Source organism: Ovis aries, chromosome 1 (genome assembly GCF_016772045.2).
Source record: "Ovis aries strain OAR_USU_Benz2616 breed Rambouillet chromosome 1, ARS-UI_Ramb_v3.0, whole genome shotgun sequence".
Taxonomy (NCBI): domain Eukaryota; kingdom Metazoa; phylum Chordata; class Mammalia; order Artiodactyla; family Bovidae; genus Ovis; species Ovis aries.
The window spans coordinates 61,600,714-61,622,246 of record NC_056054.1 but is presented as its reverse complement, the minus strand read 5'-3'; the positions used below and the strand labels follow the sequence as shown (position 1 = coordinate 61,622,246).

The following is a 21,533-nucleotide window of genomic DNA, read 5'->3' as shown; positions in this document are numbered from 1 at the left end:
CAGGGATATATGTGTGTGTGTGCGCACATATATATGTATATATGTGTATATATTTCATCTGTTCTGAGTATGACTTACTGCACTTATTTTTGAATATTTAAAATTATTATTCTCAACAGAACAGAAATTATGTGAAAAATCTTGATTATAATAGCATGACTCTGCTGAAATAAATATAAGATAAATTTAATGGAATAATAAAAAAACAGAAAATCCAAACAAATCATTAGTATCTTTGTAATAATAATTAAGCGCAATCATCTCAACAGTTTCTTGATATTCAGTCATTAAAAACTACAACCTTACACATACACACACACTCATGTACATAGATACATTTATTTAGTCACTCTGAAATGTATTTTTCAAGGTAGAGAACAGCTTGTCAACTTGGCTAGAAGTTTAGAATATCCTAGCCTTGGAAGTTTAGCCTTAGAATATTTAGACTTGGAGGAGGGTGAGGCCCAGAATCCAGGTCTGAGGTGGACAGGAAGGTTCAGGTGTGGCTTCTGGGGTCTTGGCTTGGAGCTGGATGGAGGCTGGTGACAGGGTTTTGCTCTGGCTGTGCAGCGGGGACTGTCATTTCAGCTAGGCGTTGGTATACCATTCTGTGGGCTTAAAAATGCCGCCAGCATCTTCCTTCCCCTCCCTTCAGCTAAGGGCATTTTCGCTGCATTTCTTGGCAGGTTTTCCAGAGCTTCTCCCCTGAGAACCTTCTTGGGCTTGTGTGGGAGGTGGGATAGTGCGGAGCTAAAGCTGATTCCAGGAACCCAACTTGTAAAAGTGGGGTGTGGCACTCTGTAACAGGAGCTTGTGCTAGGGGGTGTTTTGCGCTTTATAAACAATAAGGAGTACTTTTAAAATCTATGCTGTGTATCAGCTCTGAAGTATTCAGAAGAGGTATTAAGTCCGTTTAGTGACCTTCAATCACTCTTGGCCAAGAGAGCTTAACGAGTTCACCCAAAGTCACACATGGCTGGCTTGCTATAGAGCTGCATCAGGGCCCATCCTTTGAAATAACACTGACATTTAGTTTCATACTTTAGGCCATTTGGAAAAAGTAAGTTGGAGTTAGATCGTTGAAAAACAGCAGATTTAGGACTGTTAGGCAAAACTAGCCACTGGTTCCCCCCTCCCCCTTCCTTTAACAGATTTGCCCATTAAAAAAAGATCTGTTGCATTCATTTCATAAACTGCAGGAATCTCATGCCTGTGGCACGAGGCAGGTAAAGTGAACAGGTAAGACGTTGAGTATGGGAAGGAATGGGAGATCATAGGGAACGTGTAAAGAGACAACTTGAGCAGATTCTCAAATCCAGCCTGCTTTTCCCCCAGTTGAATATAGGCCCACTGTAGCCAAAGGTTCCACTTCGTAAGAGAAGCCAGAAATCTGGATTTTCTCTCTAATATGGCATTTCCCAAAGTTTTAAAATGCAGGCCAAATGAATTGTGCGTGTGTGTGACTCTAGGATGCACCTCCTGTGAAAGCAGATGGTGTGGTTCTATTCCCACCCCTGTTTCTTTAACCAGCTTTTAAACGAAATATGGGCAGAAACGTTACAAAATCTGCTTAGGCAAAAGACTTTGAGCTTTAAATTTTCCATTTTTTTCTTCCCATCTGCTATTTCAAGAAAGCTATTTCTAGCAACATTACAACAGTGCTCTAGATTGGGGCATTTTTGTTTCACAAGCCACTGAGCTAAACTTCTTTACCCAGACACCTGGCTCTAAAGGACATTTCAGCTCAGTAGTGTAATAGAAGTCAAATTATATGTCAGATCATCGATGTGGTCTGACGATAGGCAATTTCCATTTAGAAATACACAAACTATTTTCCTTACTTGGAGGGTTCACTGAGGAGTCTCATTCTTACAATATTTGAATTGTATTGTTTTCAAGCCAAATGACTGAGAAATTTAGTCATTTCATACTATTCAAAACTGCAGTCACCCTAACATACAAAGTTGGGGCTTCATACATCTTCACGTCATGACAACACAAGAGTAAATGAAGTCTCTTGTGATCAGTTTGGGAGCCACAATTACTGTGGTTAAAACAAGCAAACAAAAAATTCTGTGTGCCAAAATAACCTGAACAAGAGTTCCAGAAAAACATCTACTTCTGCTTTATTGACTATGCCAAAGCCTTTGACTGTGTGGATCACAACAAACTGTGGAAAATTCTTAAAGAGATGGGAATACCAGACCACCTGACCTGCCTCCTGAGAAATCTGTATGCAGGTCAGGAAGCAGCAGTTAGAGCTGGACATGGAACAACAGATTGGTTCCAAATAGGGAAAGGAGTATGTCAAGGCTGTATATTGTCACCCTACTAATTTAACTTATATGCAGAGTACATCATGAGAAATGCTGGGCTGAATGAAGCACAAGTTGGAATCAAGATTGCTGGGAGAAATATCAATAACCTCAGATATGCAGATGACACCACCCTTATGGCAGAAAGTGAAGAAGAACTAAAGAACCTCTTGATGAAAGTGAAAGAGGAGAGTGAAAAAGTTGGCTTAAAATTCAACATTCAGAAAACTACGATCATGGCATCTGGTCCCATCACTTCACGGCAAGTAGATGGGGAGACAATGGAAATAGTGGCAGACTTTATTTTTGGGGAGGCTCCAAAATCACTGCAGATGGTGACTGCAGCCATGAAATTAAAAGACGCTTACTCCTTGGAAGGAAAGTTATGACCAACCTAGACAGCATATTAGAAAGCAGAGACATTACTTTGCCAACAAAGGTCCATCCAGTCAAAGCTATGGTTTTTCCAGTAGTCATATATGGATGTGAGAGTTGAACTATAAAGAAAGCTGAGCACTGAAGAATTGATGCTTTTGAACTGTGATATTGGAGAAGACCCTTGAGAGTCCCTTGGACTGCAAGGAGATCCAACCAGTCCATCCTAAAGGAAATCGGTCCTGAATATTCATTGGAAGGACTGATGCTGAAGCTGAAACTCCAATACTTTGGCCACCTGATGAAGAACTGACTCACTGGAAGAGACCCTGATGTTGGGAAGGATTGAAAGTGGGAAGAGAAGGGGACATCAGAGGATGAGATGGTTGGATGGCATCACTGATGGACATGAGTTTATTCAAACTCAATGGACATGAGTTTACTCAAACTCAATGGACATGAGTTTGAGTAAACTCCGGAAGTTGGTGATGGACAGGGAGGCCTGGTGTGCTGCAGACCATCGTGTCGCAAAGAGTCGAACATGACTGAGTGACTGACCTGAACTGAGATAATGTGAATTCTGATATGGAAGTTGTTAATTTAAGGCATAGGCCCCCTCTCAAAAATTATGGATAACATTAAGCAATGTTTTCTTTAATTTTTCACCAAGCACATCATAAAAATTTGAATATTCTTTGATCTTCTCAGAATGTTAACTCCATAATATTCTATGACAAATGTGTTACTAATAAGAATGCAAAAATATTGTATTACTAATAACAAGAATGCCAAGCATTTACTAACACTACCAAAAGATATTGATATGAACTGTCAGATTGTATCCTCCTAGCAACTTGTGAATTAAAATTTAGTGTCCTTAATTTTGTAGGGAAAAAATGAGATCCTGATCTGTAGAAAATCTATATTGAGAATTCCAGTCTTTTAGTTTTGCCCTCATTTCATTTGCCTTCCTGTTGGAAAATAAAATTTCTAGAAAAGGAAATCAGACTTCATGTGCGTGGATTTCCATTTGTGCCCTTGCCCTGGGGCCTGCAAATGTCAGGGGAGGCTCTGGAGATGTCAGGAGGCCTGTGGAGTTGGAAACTATCTTTCCACAATAAGGAGAAAATCTACTTTTAACTGGAGAAGGAAATAGCAACCCACTCCAGTACTCTTGCCTGGAGAATCCCATGGACAGAGGAGCCTGGCGGGATGCAGTCCTTGGTGTCGCAAGAGTCGGACTTAGTCGACTTAGTGACTAAACCACCACCAGCACTACCTGATAACAGAACAAACTCAGAGAAAAGCAGAGCCAAGAAAGGGAGAATGAGACTGAGAACTATTGATACAATTAACATTTCTGGGTCCTGAAAATCTCCCCGGAAACATTTAGTTCCTTGACATAATAAATTCCTACTTTGTGCTGAGGTCGAGTTTTCTGTCCTTGGTATCAAGTGACATGACTCATATGAAATCCCTCTTGAGTTTTGGTTCAGGAAAATGAAATATTTTCACATATATAGTTAGCAATGAGAGTGACTAGATAGCAGCATAAGGAGAATGGAAAGGAACTGAACTGAGGAGGTTTTGGAAAATGGGCTTGAGTGAACAGTGGCAGGGAAAGAGATATTACAAATGCCATTCCAGGAATGTAAATATGAATAATCACTTCTGAGCCTTATACCCGAGAGCAACCTAGTGGTCCACAGATAAACTAAAAAAGGTTCACATAATTTGTATGAACATGTATATGCTCTTTTCTGGAGAGAGAGTTCATAGCTATTCACAGATCCTCAAAACCAAAACAGAACTGTGAACTCCCATAATAAGAAATACTCTCATAATAAGTATTTCTTATTAATATCATCTTCCTACTAAATGGAGATGGTTTCTGAAATAGGGGTGAGATGTAAAATAAAAAAGGTTTATTTTAGTCTATAAAATCACTAATCATGGTAGTGACTCTCAAATTACTTGCTACAACCTACATTATAATCACGTGGGGTTGTTGTTTCAAAATTCATGTTCATGGCCTCCATACAGACTCAGTGAAGCAGAAATTCTGAGTGCAGGGCCTAGGATACTCCATTTGAAATGTATGATATGTCAATATTTTGAAATGTTACATGACTTTTCCATTTGATTGATAATTTGGCAGAATTTTAAGCAGAAATCCTCTTCCTTCAGAATTTCAAATGCAATGTTTCACTGTCTTTGAGCTTTGTGTTGCTATTGAGAAGTCTGAGGAGCTTCTGATTCTTGATACTTTGTGACTTTCTCTCTCTCTGGAAGCTCATAGGATCTGTATCTTGCCCTTCTGAAAACTCCTGTCCTTCATTCTTGGAGTTGATGATTTCTTCACATCTGGACTACTCTTTCAATATTCTTTTTTTTTTTTGGAAGAGTATTTTTGTACTTTGCTCAGACATTCTAATTTTTTCCTAATTTCTGTGATTTTTCTAATTTTCATGAACTCTATTCCCATGCCCCTTAAAAAAAAAATTGCATCCTTTTGCAGTTTTCATCTTCTGTTACCTTACTGGGGATATTACTGAGAGGTGTCTTTTTTTTTTTTTTTTTTTTTTAGTATCCCCCAGACAATGCTTGTTTCCTCCATATTCCTTTTTCTATTGTTTGTTTTATATTATTTAATTGTTTTATTTGTTCTCAGTGATTAAAAGTAAGAGATAAGAAGTAAAAAGAGAGGGAGCTCTGAGTGGGTGACTGATATTTTTGACTTTGAATTTCAAAAGGATGATCTCAGGGTATTTCTAATATCTTCAGTCAGGCACAAAGTTAGTTATATCCCTCTTAGATTAGGCTTAGGGTTAGTGGTACCCAAGCACCTACCAAAGAATTCATCCTCCCAGAGAATTAAACCTCCAAACTTCATCCTGGGTGGGAGAAGGGCAGTTGCCCAGACATAAGGCTAGAGAAAGGATCTATAGATCTAACTGCTTCTCAAGAGACTCTCATTTAATTCCCTGCATTTTCTGACATCCTAACCTCCATCCCCCCTTCATCTCTAATTTCTGAGGCACCTCTTGCAGTTCCAGTGATAGGGACAGAGTGAAAGGAGAAAGTAGATGATTAAACAGTTAATGCCACTAGGGGATTGTAAGTAGAAAAAATATGGGAGACCCTTGTTAAGTTAATGATTACTCAAGAGAGCAGGTTTGCTTAACCACAAAACCAAGCAGTCTTGCTTAGCAACAAAACCATGCAACAGACACATGAGACATGCCCCAAAACAATAAAACAATGGGGGCATGAGACCTGCGCAGTGAGCTCAGTAAATTAATGATCCCTGCACATGTTCTCTGCACACATACACACAAATGATAATTTGGGGACCACAATGGCAACCCACTCCAGTACTCTTGCCTGGAAAATCCCATGGACGGAGGAGCCTGGTAGGCTGCAGTCCATGGGGTTGCTGAGAGTTGGTCACGACTGAGCGACTTCACTTTACCTTTTCACTTTCATACATTGGAGAAGGAAATGGCAACTCACTCCAGTGTTCTTGCGTGGAGAATCCCAGGGACGGGAGAGCCTGGTGGGCTGTTGTCTCTGGGGTCGCAGAGTCGGATACGACTGAAGTGACGCAGCAGCAGCGGCAGCAGCTTGACTATTTAGGGATGAGAAAACTCCCCTGCTCAACCTGGAAGAGGAGCTGATGGAAGCAGGACACCTACTCAGGAAAGACAAAGAAAATCTTCTCCTCCCTACCTTTCCTTTGATTATAAAGCTGTAGTCCAGTAAGTTCTTGGGACTGTAGCACCCCCTTGCCCACCCACTTGAAAACATCACAGCATCTTGTTCTAATAAATCACTTCTTATCTATTACTTTGCCTCTCGATGAATTCTTTTCTGCACTGAGAATAAAGAGCTACGGTACCAGAGCTCTTTGGAGCCCCAGAAGCAACACCCAAATTGTTTCCCTGAGAACTTTTGAAGATTCTGTGAATTAGGTTGTTTCTCAGGTGCCTGCACTGTCGGGAGTTGGGGGTACTTAGGCCTCATATTTGTGCTTTCAAGCTTCCAAGATGTTGCTGTTATCTCCCTGCCCTTTTGGGTTCAGGTTTTTACTGGAGTTTAGGCATGGAAGGAAGTGAAATTAGAGTCCATATTGAAACTACCATCTTAATTCAACAGATACCCATATCTTTAAAATCTTTGGGCCATTCCTACCAGGTACTACAGTCATCCCTTCCAAGGCACCCTACTTCTCCATTTCGAGGGTTCCCAACAGTTTTAGACTCCACAAGGAAGGTACATACAACTATGACATAGACCCAAAGAGAGGCACAAAAATGGTAGGTGATATACATTTGAGCCAATGCTCTGCAGAGCACCAAGGCCCTGGCTGCCTGGGCTCGGTGTGTGTTTTGCCATAGTTTTATGTCTGTGTAAGTTTTGAAGGATTCATTAACAAAAGAAACCACTCGTCACACACAATAAACTTTCCATATTTAATAGAAGAATATTCAATGCGATTTCAATATACAGTCATTAAAAAAGAGAAACAGAAAACAGAGAAACAGAAAAAGTAACAGCACATCCTCTGGGAAATCTCATGGACAGAAAAGCCTGGTGGGCTACAGTCTATGGTGTCAGAAAGAGTCGGACACAAACTAGCAACTAAAACAACAACAGTACATCCATCACCAAATTGGGCTGTCCAACTTCCAGATTAAACAGTGCTAGGAAAAATCCCTTATTAACAGCAATCTGGAGTCCCAATGAGGAAAAAATCCTGGGCAGTGGGTCTACCCCATGGATGAGACTTCAGACTGTAGTTTTGGGGACTCCCGCTTACACTAAAAAAATACAGCTCTGGTTTTACTATAATGTTTGCAATGCTGGGTTTTTTTTCCACCTTTTTTTTTGTTTGTTTGTTTTTGAATTCCTCATATCATAGTTTATTTGCTGAAATTCCCAGTACAGAAATTAAGGCAAGAAGACAATGCTACTCTTAAACTCCCATACCATGTACAAAGTTTCCCAGAGAAATAGCACTTGAGACCTCGGACCAATACTGGCCAGGGGCTATTTTAGGTTCTTCGGTTCTCTCAAAGCAACAACTTAAAAATAACCATAGTTTGTTCTTAAAAAGAACTCTAGGAAGCTGCAACCTTTGAATACAGTAGCAGTCTAATAGGAAGAGATCCTATACTGTGGCAATAGCAGCTAGGCTTTGAGAAACTAAACTGGATCGTTGTATCTAAAATCCGCCTTTTAAGTCATAAGATTTTCCAGATACCGGGGGTCTGACGAGGTCTCCAGAGGCTCTGAGAAAATCGAAGATCCACTCCCTCTCTTATCTAAAGCACGGTCGCTTGACTGGCTGATAGGAATTCGTGTGTTTGAGACAAACACCTAGCCCAAGCGGGGTTAGAAGGCAGTCGGAAACCTCCTCTCCTGCTTCTAAAGCCTGCCTTCACGAGGCGCTTGTTGTTCGGTCGCCCAGTCGTGTCCGACTCTGCGACCCCAAGGACTGCAGAACGCCAGGCCTCCCTGTTCCTCACGCTCAACATCTCCCAGAGTTTGCCCAAGTTGGTCTGCAGGGCGCCGGAGGCTTGAAAACTTCAGATCTCCAGGGCTTAGAGACCGCAGCCTCCCCACCCAGCCCCGCCCCGCCTCCCCCCTCCCCTCCATAAAGCAGGCCCCAGCTGGGAACCCTAAGGTACCGTTGTCTGGTGAGCCGCTAGGATGGCACGGCTGCAGCTAGCGGGGAGCCGGCGCCTCGTTCCCTTGCCCCACCGGGCGCCCAGACTCGCTCCGCTGCTGCTGCCGCTGCTGCTGGCGCTGCCCGACGGGGCGAGGGCGGACTGCCCGTGCAAGGTCCCAGCGCTGTGCCGTCCCATCACCCATCGCCCCGACTTCGAGGTCAGTGGCATCCCTCTCCCCTGACCCTCCGGGTCTGGTCCTCAGAGGGCCCCAGAAAGACTTACAGTAGAAGAAAGGAGCCGGAAACAGAGGTGTTGAGGGTAGGGGGGCGGAACTAAATTTGCTCGCGCAGGACCTTTCTGTTCACGGATTTCCTTGAGGAAATTTGGGCTCAAAGGGGTTGAGTAACTCCTCCCAGGTCTCACAGTTAAGTATTCCAACCCAGGTCTGAATCCAAGCCCCTTGCATCAGCCTGCCGTGTCTCTCCTGAGGTACTCTAGCCAAACAAGGTGGCTTGCAAGGAAATAACTCCCTAAGTAGCAAGACTCATTGGTTTCCAAGAGGATGAGGATGAGTTTGAAAGAATCAGCACTGCCACCGTCCAGTGAAAGACTGAACGGTGCTCCTTACTCTGCTTTTCTATACCTGACACCCAAGAAGGGGGATAAAAATAGGTCTTTAATTTTCCAAATCATACCTAAAATATGTATATTCTTTTCTTAAAATCCTTTCCCTCGGGATAATTTCTCAAAAGGGCTTCAAGTCCTTTCATGATTTAACCCTGACTACCTCTCTCTGGTTCTTCATTGTTGTCTTTCTCCAAATTCTAGGTGTCAGCCAAACAGAACACCAGGCTCTGTGCCTCCAGGCGCTTGCCACTGTTTCTTCCTAGCTTACCCTCCCCTGCTTTCCAGACCCTGCTAATTTCTTCTGCCACCAATTAATTGGGACCCGTATATGTAATTCACTCTTGTACTCTCAGTGTCTGCCAGTGCCTGGCATATGATTGATGATTAAGTAATGTTTCTTTGGCTGGTCAGAATGGTATTCTTCCTGGTTTAAGTGAGGGTGCTTATTCCTGTTGTTCTGGCAGGTCTTTGTATTTGATGTTGGACATAAAACTTGGAAACATTATGACTGGTCACAGATTACAACTGTGGTACTTTTTTCAAATTATGACCCAGAACTCATGTGCCATGCTCATGCAAAGGGAGCCAGAGCAGTGCTGAGAGGTGAGTTACAGCTCCAACCAGGTGGGTCTAGCCAACCAGCAGGTGTAGCCGCGCCATCTGCCATCTCCAGGTTCCAAAAATGTTCATGTTTGTATGTTTAGCACCCTAAAATTAATCTTACTGCTTAATTCATTTTTCAGGTAGAGATATTTTTAAAGCATCAAGTAAACCACCATACGATTTGGGCAAAATATTGAGTCCTAATTAGCATGATGACCTTTAACTAGCCATAGCCCACAATCTCTGTTTTTAATCTGAGAATATTACTAATTATTCATAATGGTTATTTAAAGATCAGTGACATGATTTTCTGTGATTTTGATGTATTATTTCTTCATCTGGAAAACTTAAATTTGAGGCTGAGTATTCAAAAATTATGAGATGTTTTAAAGACATTTGGATCTCTTTGGAGTGGGTTTGTGAAATATATTTTATTAAAATGTGGAAAGCATGTATGTGCAAAAGATGTATATTTCTTCCATAGGAGATGTATCTGTAAAGGATATCATTAATGCTACTTTCAGAGCATCCTGGATAGCTCAACAAGTTAAGCTGGCCAAAACACAATATCTGGATGGAATTAATCTAGACATAGAGCAAGATGTTGCTCATTCATCACCTGAATATTATGCATTAACTGCTTTAGTCAAAGAAACCACAGACTCTTTCCATCGTGAAATTGAAGGATCACAGGTGAAAATTCATTTGCTGTTTTTTGGAAACCCCTTGTTTTTCCTCTCAAAATTCATTAAGGTAGAATCTCAGTTTTACTGAGTAGAAAGAGTTTCAGCACATCCTAAAAAATTTTCTGGAACTTTTGAGGTTCTTAACTAAAAGAGTTTTGTAAAATTTTAAGGTGCCAAACCTGTTCTTTATTCACATAAGGCTACAACACTGGAACTGCCCCACCCGCTTGCCTTGCAGCATGGTTAGATACAGCAGAAAGGCAGAGGAAGGACTCAGCTGGCCAGGCCCTGCTTTCATCAGTTCAGGACAGAAACGGCTTTTGCCTAAGAGTAGAGATAGTTCTGGAGAAGTGTCTCACTTGCTCCATGGACTCTGAATTACTTTGCGAAGCACCCATGGCCAAGTGAGACTCAAACTCTAATTCTAGGAACTGTATTTTTATCAAGAGTGATAGGTGGGTGCTTCTGGTCTAGTTGGTCAACATGAATTTGAGAAGCACTAGGAAGATAATAGACAACATAAAAATTGATATCTCTGTGACTGTATGCAAGTCAAGAAGGTTTGTCAGTGTGGAATTCAGTTTTCCAGACAAGTACACTTTAGATCAAGAATAGCAAATACCTGGTATGCAGGTCACCATACTCTTCTCACAGATTTTGGCCTCAGAAATTTTTCCTTCATTCTCTAGATTGCTTTGTTAATAGGGTAGAATCAATGCGAGGGAACTTATTTGCTAGTCCTGATTAAACTATAGTGAAAGAACGAAAAGGAAGAGACTGAGCAAAGACTTGGCAGTATGAATGTCTATTTCCATGGGCAAGTAGAACAATTTGGGCTACTATGTCAAGTTCATATTAGGTAAGTCAGTGGGAAGTACGGTTGTCAAGCTGAGCCAGATTGTCACACTGAACATCCAGGATGTCACACTGAAGAGTATGCATTTGATTCTATATGTAATGGGTAAAGTGTGTAGAAGGTATCTGGGGAAGATTATTTATGGTAGTATGTAAAATTGTCTAGAGGAGACTTATAAGGACTAACCCAGTAATCCAACAACTTAGAATTTATGGTTTGAATAGGGATGATGGTGTAACCCTAACCAGAGAAGGCAATGGCAACCCACTCCAATAGTCTTGCCTGGAAAATCCCATGGACGGTGGAGCCTGGTAGGCTGTACTCCATGGGATCACTAAGAGTCAGACACGACTGAGTGACTTCACTTTCACTTTTCACTTTCATGTACTGGAGAAGGAAATGGCAACCCGCTCCAGTGTTCTTGCTTGGAGAATCACAGGGACAGGGGAGCCTGGTGGGCCTCCGTCTCTGGGGTCACACAGAGTCGGACATGACTGAAGCAACTTAGCAGCAGTAGCAGCATAACCCTAATGCTCAGAAAGTGTTCACTGAATTAGTGGATAAATGAAAAGGAAGGGGCAGAACAATTGTGAGAGGCTACCTGAAAGAAAATGTGAGATTAGTTATAGGATGAGAGAGAAAGAGAGTCAGAAAAAGCCCCAAAGTCCTTAAACCGGTGAGCAGGAAAAAAAAAAAAAAAGAGCCCCTGGAAGGAGAAATGAATTTTGGGGAAAAGATGATAATTTAGGATTGTAGAATTTGTCCTTACAGAATTAAAGAACTAGAAGGGCTCTTGAAGAATTCTTTCTACACTTTCACTGTTATAGTTGGAAAACAGACCACATATTTAAAATGAAATAATCTAGTTATATGAGAGCCAACATAAGAATCAGTCTTTGATTTCTTTTCTAATACACTAACACTACCTGCTAAAAACAGTATGAGACTCACCATGACAGGAAACCCAGTGAAAATATTCTCACTGCTCAGAAGAGAGGCAAGGACTTGCAAAATGAATTTAAAATTTACCTGCTTAGAGGCAGTCACTTTCTCTATCACCTTATTATACTTCCATTTTGTAAGAGGAGAGAGTGAAAAAATGAACTTGCACGATATTTTAAAGAATTTTTAAATTTGAATTCTTTCAGTGTGTTTTTTACTCTCTAGTTGCTTATGGATCCTATCATGACCCTATTGTGATTACATAAATTTTCTTCAATCAGTTGAGTTGCCAGTCTGTAGGCATTTGAGTTTGAAACTCCTCTTCTACAGTGTGCCTGCTCCTGGTCATTGTACAAGTCCAAATATTTCCCGGTCCAAATATATGTTCATTATCTATCTATCTATCTATATATATATCTATATACACGTCCAAAATATTGTCCAAAACACATGTCTGGGTCAGTCCATGCAGGCAAAAAACACATTTCTTAGAATTGTTCTCATTCTGTACATGTCAAACTCTATGTTCATACACCTAAGTGGTTCTTTTTGGGGATAATATGAAGCAAGAGAATATATAATCAATAAAACATCTGCTGTAATATGCATATTTGATCATGTTACATAAAATGGTTTTTCTACAGGTAACCTTTGATGTACCTTGGGGTCCAAACTGCGTAGGTGCAAGGTGCTATAACTATACCGGAATTGCAGATGCCTGTGACTTTCTCTTTGTGATGTCTTATGACGAACGATGTCTGGCCTGTTCACAATGTATTGCAGGAGCCAATTCTCCCTATATTCAGACACTAACTGGTAAGAAATCACAAAGTGATCATTTATCAGTAATAGTAATTCTATAACCTCAAACATTAAGATATGTTTTAGTATTTCTAAGTCATTTGTATATGTTTTCCATTTGTAACACTTTCTTAAAACATAAAAACCTCTTAATTTGAGAGCTTTAAATTTTATAAAAAGTTTCAACATTTTCAATTACTTCTTCTAAAAGTCTTGTCAGATAGGCATAATAAATTAACCCCCCATTATAGATGAGACGAAGGGTGTTAAGATCTCATGATTGCATGACTGTTAGGTAGTGTCTGGTTGGGATTCAAGCAGGTGTTCTAACTACAAGTCACAGCTCTTTTCAGAAAGTTACTCAAAGAAGATGTTTGCTTATTTAGAATTTGACGGAACTTTTTTGTTGAAATAACCAATGTTAAATAATTTAATAGCAAAGGTAGCTATAATGTAACTATTGTACATGATTGATAGGATTGGTTTTTACCTTATTTGGCATTTACTTTTAGTACCCATGTTACATTGATAATTACATTCCTATTAAGAGTACTTCTGGTATGTCATTCATATGACATGGACTTTGCATTATCCTTTCCGAAGTTTGCGTTGATTTGTATACCATCAACCAATTGAATAAAAGATTGGTTGTTAACTTTCAGACTTAAGTGAGATTTTCTGGCATAGTTGGCACCGATTTAACTATTACATAATAAATAAAAATTCCTTTATATTTCATATAGAGGTAAAATCATAGGACCTGGCCTCATTTTATCATGTCCTAATTGTCTGGATGGGTTTCCCAGGTGGCTCAGTGTTAAAGAACCCACCTGCCAATGCAGGAGACCCTAGGTCAGTCCCTGGGTCAGGAAGATCCCCTGGAGAAGGAAATGGCAACCCACTACAGTATTCTTTCCTGGGAAATCTCATGGACAGAGGAGCCAGGAGGGCTATAGTCAGTGGGGTCGCAGAGAGTTAGACATGACTTAGTGACTAAACAACAATTTTTCTGAATAGACTAGTTTGATCATAAGCATATCCTATTTAAAATTTGAAAAAAATGTGTTATAATACAAAATAATTATTTAACCCAGTGTTTGCAAGCTGCATTTATGAAAGATATGATAATTATGTATATCAATAAAAGATTCATTATCAAGTATGTTTGCGAAATGATGCATACTCCATCTCTCTCTTGGATATTGAACAGTACATGGTAACTTTAAATAGACTCTGAAAAACGGCAAATTACTCAACTCATCCTAGCTAATCTTGGAACATGTCTTTGTGGGAAAACATATTTTGCAGCATGGGTAAGAAAGGAATTGATAGGACCATGGATTTATTCATTTTTCTCTGTTTCCTATCTATAGATTATCTGCTACCGAGTGAGATAGGGTAGCTGTAATTCATGTTTATAGTTCAGTCTCTCAGTCGTGTCTAACTCTTTGTGACCCCATGAACCGCAGCGCACCAGGCCTCCCTGTCCATCACCAACTGCTGGAATCTACCCAAACCCATGTCCATTGAGTTGATGATGCCATCCAACCATCTCATCCTCTGTTGTCCCCTTCTCCTCCTGCCCTCAATCTTTCCCAGCATCAAGGTCTTTTCAAATCAGTAAGCTTTTCGCATCAGGTGGCCAAAGTGTTGGAGTTTCAGCTTCAATATCAGTCCTTCCAATGAACACCCAGGACTGGTCTCCTTTAGAATACTGATAAAACGTGAAACACTTGTGCATTCAAGAAGCAGTTTTGAGACCCCTGCCAGAAAGTTCGACTTATACAACTTTTTTAAAGCTTTAAAATCTAAGATATCAAATCTGTGCCTTAGTAGTTAATAGACACAATTAACATGCTTTCCTGAAATGTGCCAGTGTTCTTAAAATAAACTTTGTGAATTTTTTGCTTCAATTTGATTTTGATTATTTCGAATGTTTTCTATTAATTTGCATGCTGCAATTAAAAGAGCTGCATGCCGAAAATAAAAGATTCTGTAACATGCCACAACTAACGATCCTGCATATCACAATGAAGACTCAGTGCAGCCAAATAAATAAATATTTTATAAAACAAATGACTTAGAAAGTGATACAAAATTTATAGATTTTAAGGGATGACTTTTATAGTATATTAGAGAAACACTGTAGTGTCTTGAATAAATGTACCCGTTTTTACAAACTTGGATTCTGAGTGGTTACATAGTTTGTATGAACACATTAGTAGATATATGAAGAGAAAAATAATATGCTTGTTCTGTTCCTATCTGATCAGGATATGATGACTTCATCAAGATTGGAATTAACCCTAAGAAACTTGTAATGGGTATTCCCTGGTATGGTTATGATTATACCTGCCAAAATCTATCAGTGGTAAGAACAGATCATTTCTTATATAATTTTTTCCTCTTTCTATTATATTTTTAGAGCTTGGTTTGTTTCCTCTATATAAACTTTACTATATTTAGAGTTTAGAAACTTCTCTCTATAGAATACATATACTTTATGGAGAACTTCTTTAATATAGTTTGAGACTAAATAAATAATTAAATCCCATACAAGCGTGTGAATATTTCTATATTTCTATTTAATATTAAAATTTAACTTTAATTTGTATAGTCAGATTATCTATTTATAGTTTATATTTCATGTATAATAATTTTTTATAATTTTGGATTTGACTCTGAAGATTTGCGTAATTGATAATCTATAACATGAACATTTTTGTGTTTATAGGATCATGTTTGTACCACTGCAAAATACCCTTGTAGAGATGCTGTACATCGTCAAGTGACCTATCAAACAATTATGAAGCAAGTAAATAGTTCTACTTCTGGAAGACTGTGGGATAAAAATCAGCAGTCTCCTTATTATCACTATAAAGTAAGACTATCCACAAGTTACAAATGTTTATTAGTTTTCATAATTGCATGTTTTCATAATTACATATTTGATAGTAAGGTTTTCTTCTATCAGTTTTCTTCCAGGATACAACATACAGACTGCTGTTTACATGAGTAGACTTGTGTTTGAATCTGTGTAATCAGGAACTTGACTTCCCTTGTGAGCAATTCAAGTTATGCTAATAGTGGAACAGATTTTAGATGATATAATAAAAACATGTATAGCACAAACAATTTTCTTAGGAGTTGACAACTGTAAATGATGTCTGTGGCTTTTGAAAGGACTTTGGACCAAAATAGGTTACTTGCTCTGAAAATCTCCATTTCAAAGCAGCCTCGTGATTCTTATGAGGCTGTAATATTGGAAGAAATGAGACTGAGACTAGGAGACGCATCATCATGCACTTTACAATGGAAAATTGCATCATTCCAAATTTATCGCAGAGTTCAAACTGTGATATTAAATAAACTATAAACAATATTAAAAATTAGAGGCTGAAAAATATTACAAACAGAAACTTGAGGAAACAGTAAATGACTAATAATTCTGTCAGGTAGTTTTTGATAAACAGGAATTGCCATACTGAAGGGATAAAAAAAGTTATATTATCCATAGTTTACCTTTAACATAATAAAAACTTTTCCATACCTCATAAATTTTTAAATACAAACCATCTTTGAATTTGCCTTAGATTATGTTATTAAAGGAACCCTAAAATGATATGATGAATGTTAATTCCAGCAAGAATGTATATATATATTTTCTGATAGTCTGATACCCATTTATAAAAAATGACTACATATATACATATTTAATAAATTATAATTGATGTACATGTACTGCCTGTATATCATTTATGTAGAAAGTTTTAGTGTAGAGCTTTTTAAACTTTAGAATCTAGACTCTAAAGTATAAACTTATTAATTAAACTTGGGTATATTGTGATCCTTCTCCTCCTTAAGGAGAAGGATGAGATAGTTGGATGGCATCACCGACTCGATGGACATGGGTTTGGATGGACTCCAGGAGTTGGTGATGGACAGGGAGGCCTGGCGTGCTGCGGTTCATGGGGTTGCAGAGTCGGACACGACTGAGCGACTGAACTGAACTGAACTGAACTGAATATTGTGATCCTGTCTTTACCAAACAGTATTTATAGAATTTTGTTCTGGGAACTGTTAATAATACATAGACACACACACACACATACACGCATACATACACGTGAGTGGTTACTAGTGGGAAGAGCAGGGAGAAGGCAATATAGGAGGTAGGGAAGTGGGAGGAACAAATTGTTGGGTATAAGATAGTCTCAAGGATGTATTGTACAGCACAAGGAATATAGCCAATATTGGAAAGTAACCTTCAAAATTGTGTAATTTTAAATTTTAAAGGTCAAATTAAATTCTAAAAGAATTTACTAAAAAAAACCACACACACACACACATACACACACACAAATACACACACACGCCATAGCCAAATATATCTGGAAAACACTACATACTGAAGTCTCTCTTGAAAATGTATAATGTATAACATAATATTCAAGGGTTTGAGATGTACTATAGTACATAACGGAGAAGGCAATGGCACCCCACTCCAATGCTCTTGCCTGGAAAATCCCATGGACGGAGGAGCCTGGTGGGCTGTAGTCCATGGGATTGCTAAGAGTTGGACATGACTGAGTGACTTCGCTTTCAGTTTTCACTTTCATGCATTGGAGAAGGAAATGGCAACCCACTCCAGTGTTCTTACCTGGAGAATCCCAGGGACGCGGGAGCCCGGTGGGCTGCCATCTATGGCGTTGCACAGAGTTGGACATGACTGAAGCGACTTAGCAGCAGCAGCATAGTACATAAAGTCATTTAATTGTTTAATATAGAACCTTGTTTCCCAACACTCTTAGAAACTTGCAGGGGAACAGTTTTTCATGGACATCAGTTTGGTAAATGGCTTATTTAACTAATTATATATACTTTGGAAATACATATTTTAAAATAAATAGTTTACCCTATGATGTACAGTTTTTTTGTAATTCCTTATTTTTTTCCTTAATGCATAATAAGACATATTCTTAAGATTTTAGAACTGAGGAAACATCTTGATGAGCCTTAAAAACCATTCATTTAATGGCACTTCAGACAACCATCTAGCTATAACCAACTTATTCTCCTTCATTCTTTGTAAAATTCCATAGCAACGCAAATCAAGTTTCTGTTTTAATTGAAGAGAATCACTGTGCTTTCTAATGCTGTCTCAGCAATAGCAGCTTCCTCTTGCAGTCAGTATTCTTGGAGGCATATATTCCTTAACCAGGCATATGTCAAACTTACATATACCGAGTTTTTCATCCTTTGATCCTTCACTATTTGAGGTATTTGAAATTTTTAATATATCAAAAAGACTCAAAGTACTATTGGGTTGGCCAGAAATTTCATTCTGATTTTGTAAGCTAGCATGGAAAAAAGCTAAACGAACTTTTTGGCCAACCCAATAGAATGATGATAAAATTCAAAGGGATATGTCTTTGGGGCAATATGTCTTTGCCTCTTCCACTAAAAAAATAAATCTTTTTATATTTAGGGACAAGGTTTGCAAGTTACCTCTTAATATTGAATCACAATTGATACTAGAGCATGTATGCCTTTTTCTAAACATTTTAAATAATGGGATATAAGATATAGAATGAGATACACTTATATGTAATGAATCTGCTATACTTATATATTCATGGCTTATTCATTTACCAAGTGACTACTATCCTTTGAAGCAGTCATCTTAGGAGATGATTCTAATTCTCATGGTGCTAGCATCAATAACAATATTACTGATATTCACTGAGAATTGCCTTTAAAGAGTTCCCCAGATGTATATAAAAATTAGTAAATTATTTTAAATCTCAGATCGTTCTATTTTTTACTTCCTATCTTTTCCCCCTCCTTTACCCTTTTGCTTAATTCTGCTCCTTTCCTCTTTCTTTTATCCTTTATCCATAGCTATATACCTTCTAAAAGAGACTATGGTTAGTGCTAGATAGAGGCAAGTGGTAGTGGGGAAAAGGACTTTTAAGGGTGGAAAGTAAGCATAAGACCAATTTCTAGTTTGTAGTTCTGAATCAGGTGTGTGCCTAAGTCACCCATGGGGTCCAGACCCACAGGCTCTTAGACTCAATTCTGTAAGACCTTGAAAAGGAGATATTTTCTTCATCCATTGCCATTACCTTTTGATCTGTTTCACCATAAACAAAGACACCTGTTAAGCTTCTAACTAGGTACATTCCCAGGAACTGTAAGTGAATGCAAAAAAAAAGTGTATAAGTTGGTTTTAGAGGGCAAAAGCAATGATCTTTCTTAATCTTGACTGTGTATCAGAATCACCTAATGGAACATTAAAACATAACACAAAGAAACAAATATATGTTACAGCACCAGGCCTGGAAGATTTTGACTCAATGGTTTTCATGTGGTGTGGGTCCTAGGAATCTGTTTTTAAAAGTCCTCACAAATGATTCAGATGTGAACAGCACATCTTGGTTGATAATCACCAAATCAGAGCAAGGAAGGAATCTTAGGACATGAGGAGGATTTTAAATAGGATATATTGGGAGGCTCATTTGTGTAATCTCTAGTGTTATAAAAGTGCTACAGGCAATGATATCTAGAAAGTATCACATATAGAATGATGGCCTGTATTATGCGTGTCCTGAAAGTTTTATTATTTCACTTGTATCCTATTTGAATCATTGGATTTAAGAAACACTTTTTCCTCTTATTGTGCGGACTGTTTTCAAGTTACATTTTAATTTATCTGCACAGGATCAGGCTGGCCATTTCCATCAAGTGTGGTATGATGACGCTCAGAGCATTTCTCTAAAGGCATCATATGTACAAAAACATGACTTACTCGGCATTGGCATGTGGCATGCAAACTGCCTTGACTACTCTGGAGATGCTATAGCAAAACAGCAAACTAAGGAAATGTGGAAAGCCTTAAAACCAAACCTGTGACCAGAGATGAACATCTTTTGTTAAACTATGAAGATTTAGAAAAATGATCTGTTTAAATCTATCTAGTTTCTGGAAGAGATTAAAAAATTTAGACCTTTTTCATGTTCTTATATATTTTAGTTATTAGTATTCTCAAAAACAGATAAAGAACAAAGAAATGCTTTGATTGTTTGAAATTGAAAAATACCTATGTATATCTTCTGTGTACAACAACATAAAGGTAAAGATAAGAAGCAAGTCAACGTACCATGTCAAATATTCCCCTGTAAGAAGTTTAATACTATAGCTGGGAACAATTGCTTTCAGAATTTTATTATGCTAAAACTTTGAATGATAATAAATGATATTAAAATATATACTTACAAATCAGTGACAGTTTTTAAAATATGTATAATTTGAAGTGGAAATTGCTTAGGGATAGATTTTTAAAAATTTAGTCTGGGAATCTGTTTTATACTTTTTTCAATAAATTTTAAACCTGCAATTTTGTATCTTTAGGTTAATCAAATTGATGCAAATAATTTTTCTGCATCCTGATTCCTTATAACACTCATGTTCTCTGAGTCACTTGAATGAAATTCACTTAAGTCTCCAAAGGGGGGAAAAATGAATATAAAAGATCAAAATACTTAGAAAATACAAGAAGGTAACTTAACAGTAAGTTTTGAATTAGTAGGTTAGATATATCTAATATTTACCAACTAAAATTTTTTGAGGTTATATCTGAAATGTTTACAAAAAACTTGATGTTGAACCCAGTTCTGTTCATTGTCATTTACCCTTCCAAGTTATTAATATTCCTTCACTGATGGACATCTATATATCCTGGTTAGTTTTGTTTGCATAGTTAAATTTTTTCAATTTCTATATCTGTGTTTTGATTATCTAAAGACATTTGTTTCTTAACTGTTGTTTTCTTCCTAAAACAGAAATTTTGTGCAAAGAAATGTACAGGGGTCTATGTTTCCTTTCTCAAGCCAATTTAGAATATTGTGTTGCATTTATATTAATTCCTATAAATTCTTAGATTAAAAATCTGCACTCTTAAACTCTGGATTTAGATAAATCCTGCCTTCCCTGTGCATTCTGCTCTCTTCAAATTGGGATAAATGATGGTTGAGTCTTCTGTTATGAGAATAATTCATTTCCTACTTGCATGATTGTTTATGGCAAAGTAAAACCAATCATTTTCCATAGTATTTTCTGATTACTGTTGTCTTTGTATTTTCAAAATAAATTTAAAAGATTTAAATTCTCAGTACTAATCTCTGTCATAGCTGTGAATGCAAGTTAGACTCATATTTATTAAAATAAATAATTTTTGATTTTACAGTCATACTAGGTATTATATTTTAAGACTATTTAAAAGTGAAGATGATAAAATATAGTACTATAAAATAAAATGTAATACATTTGAAACCTTAAAAAAATAGCCATAACCACCATTTTGCTTTTTTACACCTATATTTCCTGAAACACTGTATAATAGCCACAAGAAAAGCGAAAAGATGTAACACTTATAATTTATATGAAACAAGGAGAACTATGGTTAAATAAATATGTTCAAGTAAGTAAATAAAAATTAATTTTTGGCCATACCACAATGCATGTGGGATCTTAATTCCTAGACGAGAGATTGAACCTGCACTCCTTGTAATGGAAATGTGGAGTCTTAATCACTGGATTTTGACCAATAAAAGTTTTAAATTAACATACCTAATTGAGATTGAAAAGTTGTATTAAG

The 21,533-nt window shown here is 37.9% G+C and overlaps 2 protein-coding genes across 2 annotated transcripts in view; one reads left to right on the top strand and one right to left on the bottom strand.

Annotated features, from left to right (window-relative positions):
- The first annotated feature begins 8,378 nt into the window (after positions 1-8,378).
- On the top strand, positions 8,379-21,047 carry CTBS (chitobiase). The gene is made up of 7 exons (XM_015092069.4): positions 8,379-8,579; positions 9,454-9,592; positions 10,077-10,285; positions 12,721-12,892; positions 15,151-15,248; positions 15,612-15,758; positions 19,598-21,047. Exons 1-7 carry the CDS (start codon positions 8,403-8,405, stop codon positions 19,787-19,789), a joined length of 1,134 nt encoding a protein of 377 aa, XP_014947555.3. The 5' UTR covers positions 8,379-8,402; the 3' UTR covers positions 19,790-21,047.
- SPATA1 (spermatogenesis associated 1) overlaps positions 15,770-21,533 on the bottom strand; it is a 66,818-nt gene continuing 61,054 nt past the window's right edge. The window contains 1 exon segment of the mRNA XM_027973170.3: positions 15,770-21,533. Coding sequence (XP_027828971.2) covers positions 21,506-21,533 — 28 coding nt within the window. The 3' untranslated portion in view covers positions 15,770-21,505.

Coding starts and splice junctions, on each gene's coding strand:
- CTBS (XM_015092069.4), top strand. CDS start 8,403: ATGGCACGGCTGCAGCTAGCGGGGAGCCGGCGCCTCGTTCCCTTGCCC. Junction 8,580..9,453: donor CCCATCGCCCCGACTTCGAG/GTCAGTGGCATC, acceptor TTGTTCTGGCAG/GTCTTTGTATTTGATGTTGG. Junction 15,249..15,611: donor CCTGCCAAAATCTATCAGTG/GTAAGAACAGAT, acceptor TTGTGTTTATAG/GATCATGTTTGTACCACTGC.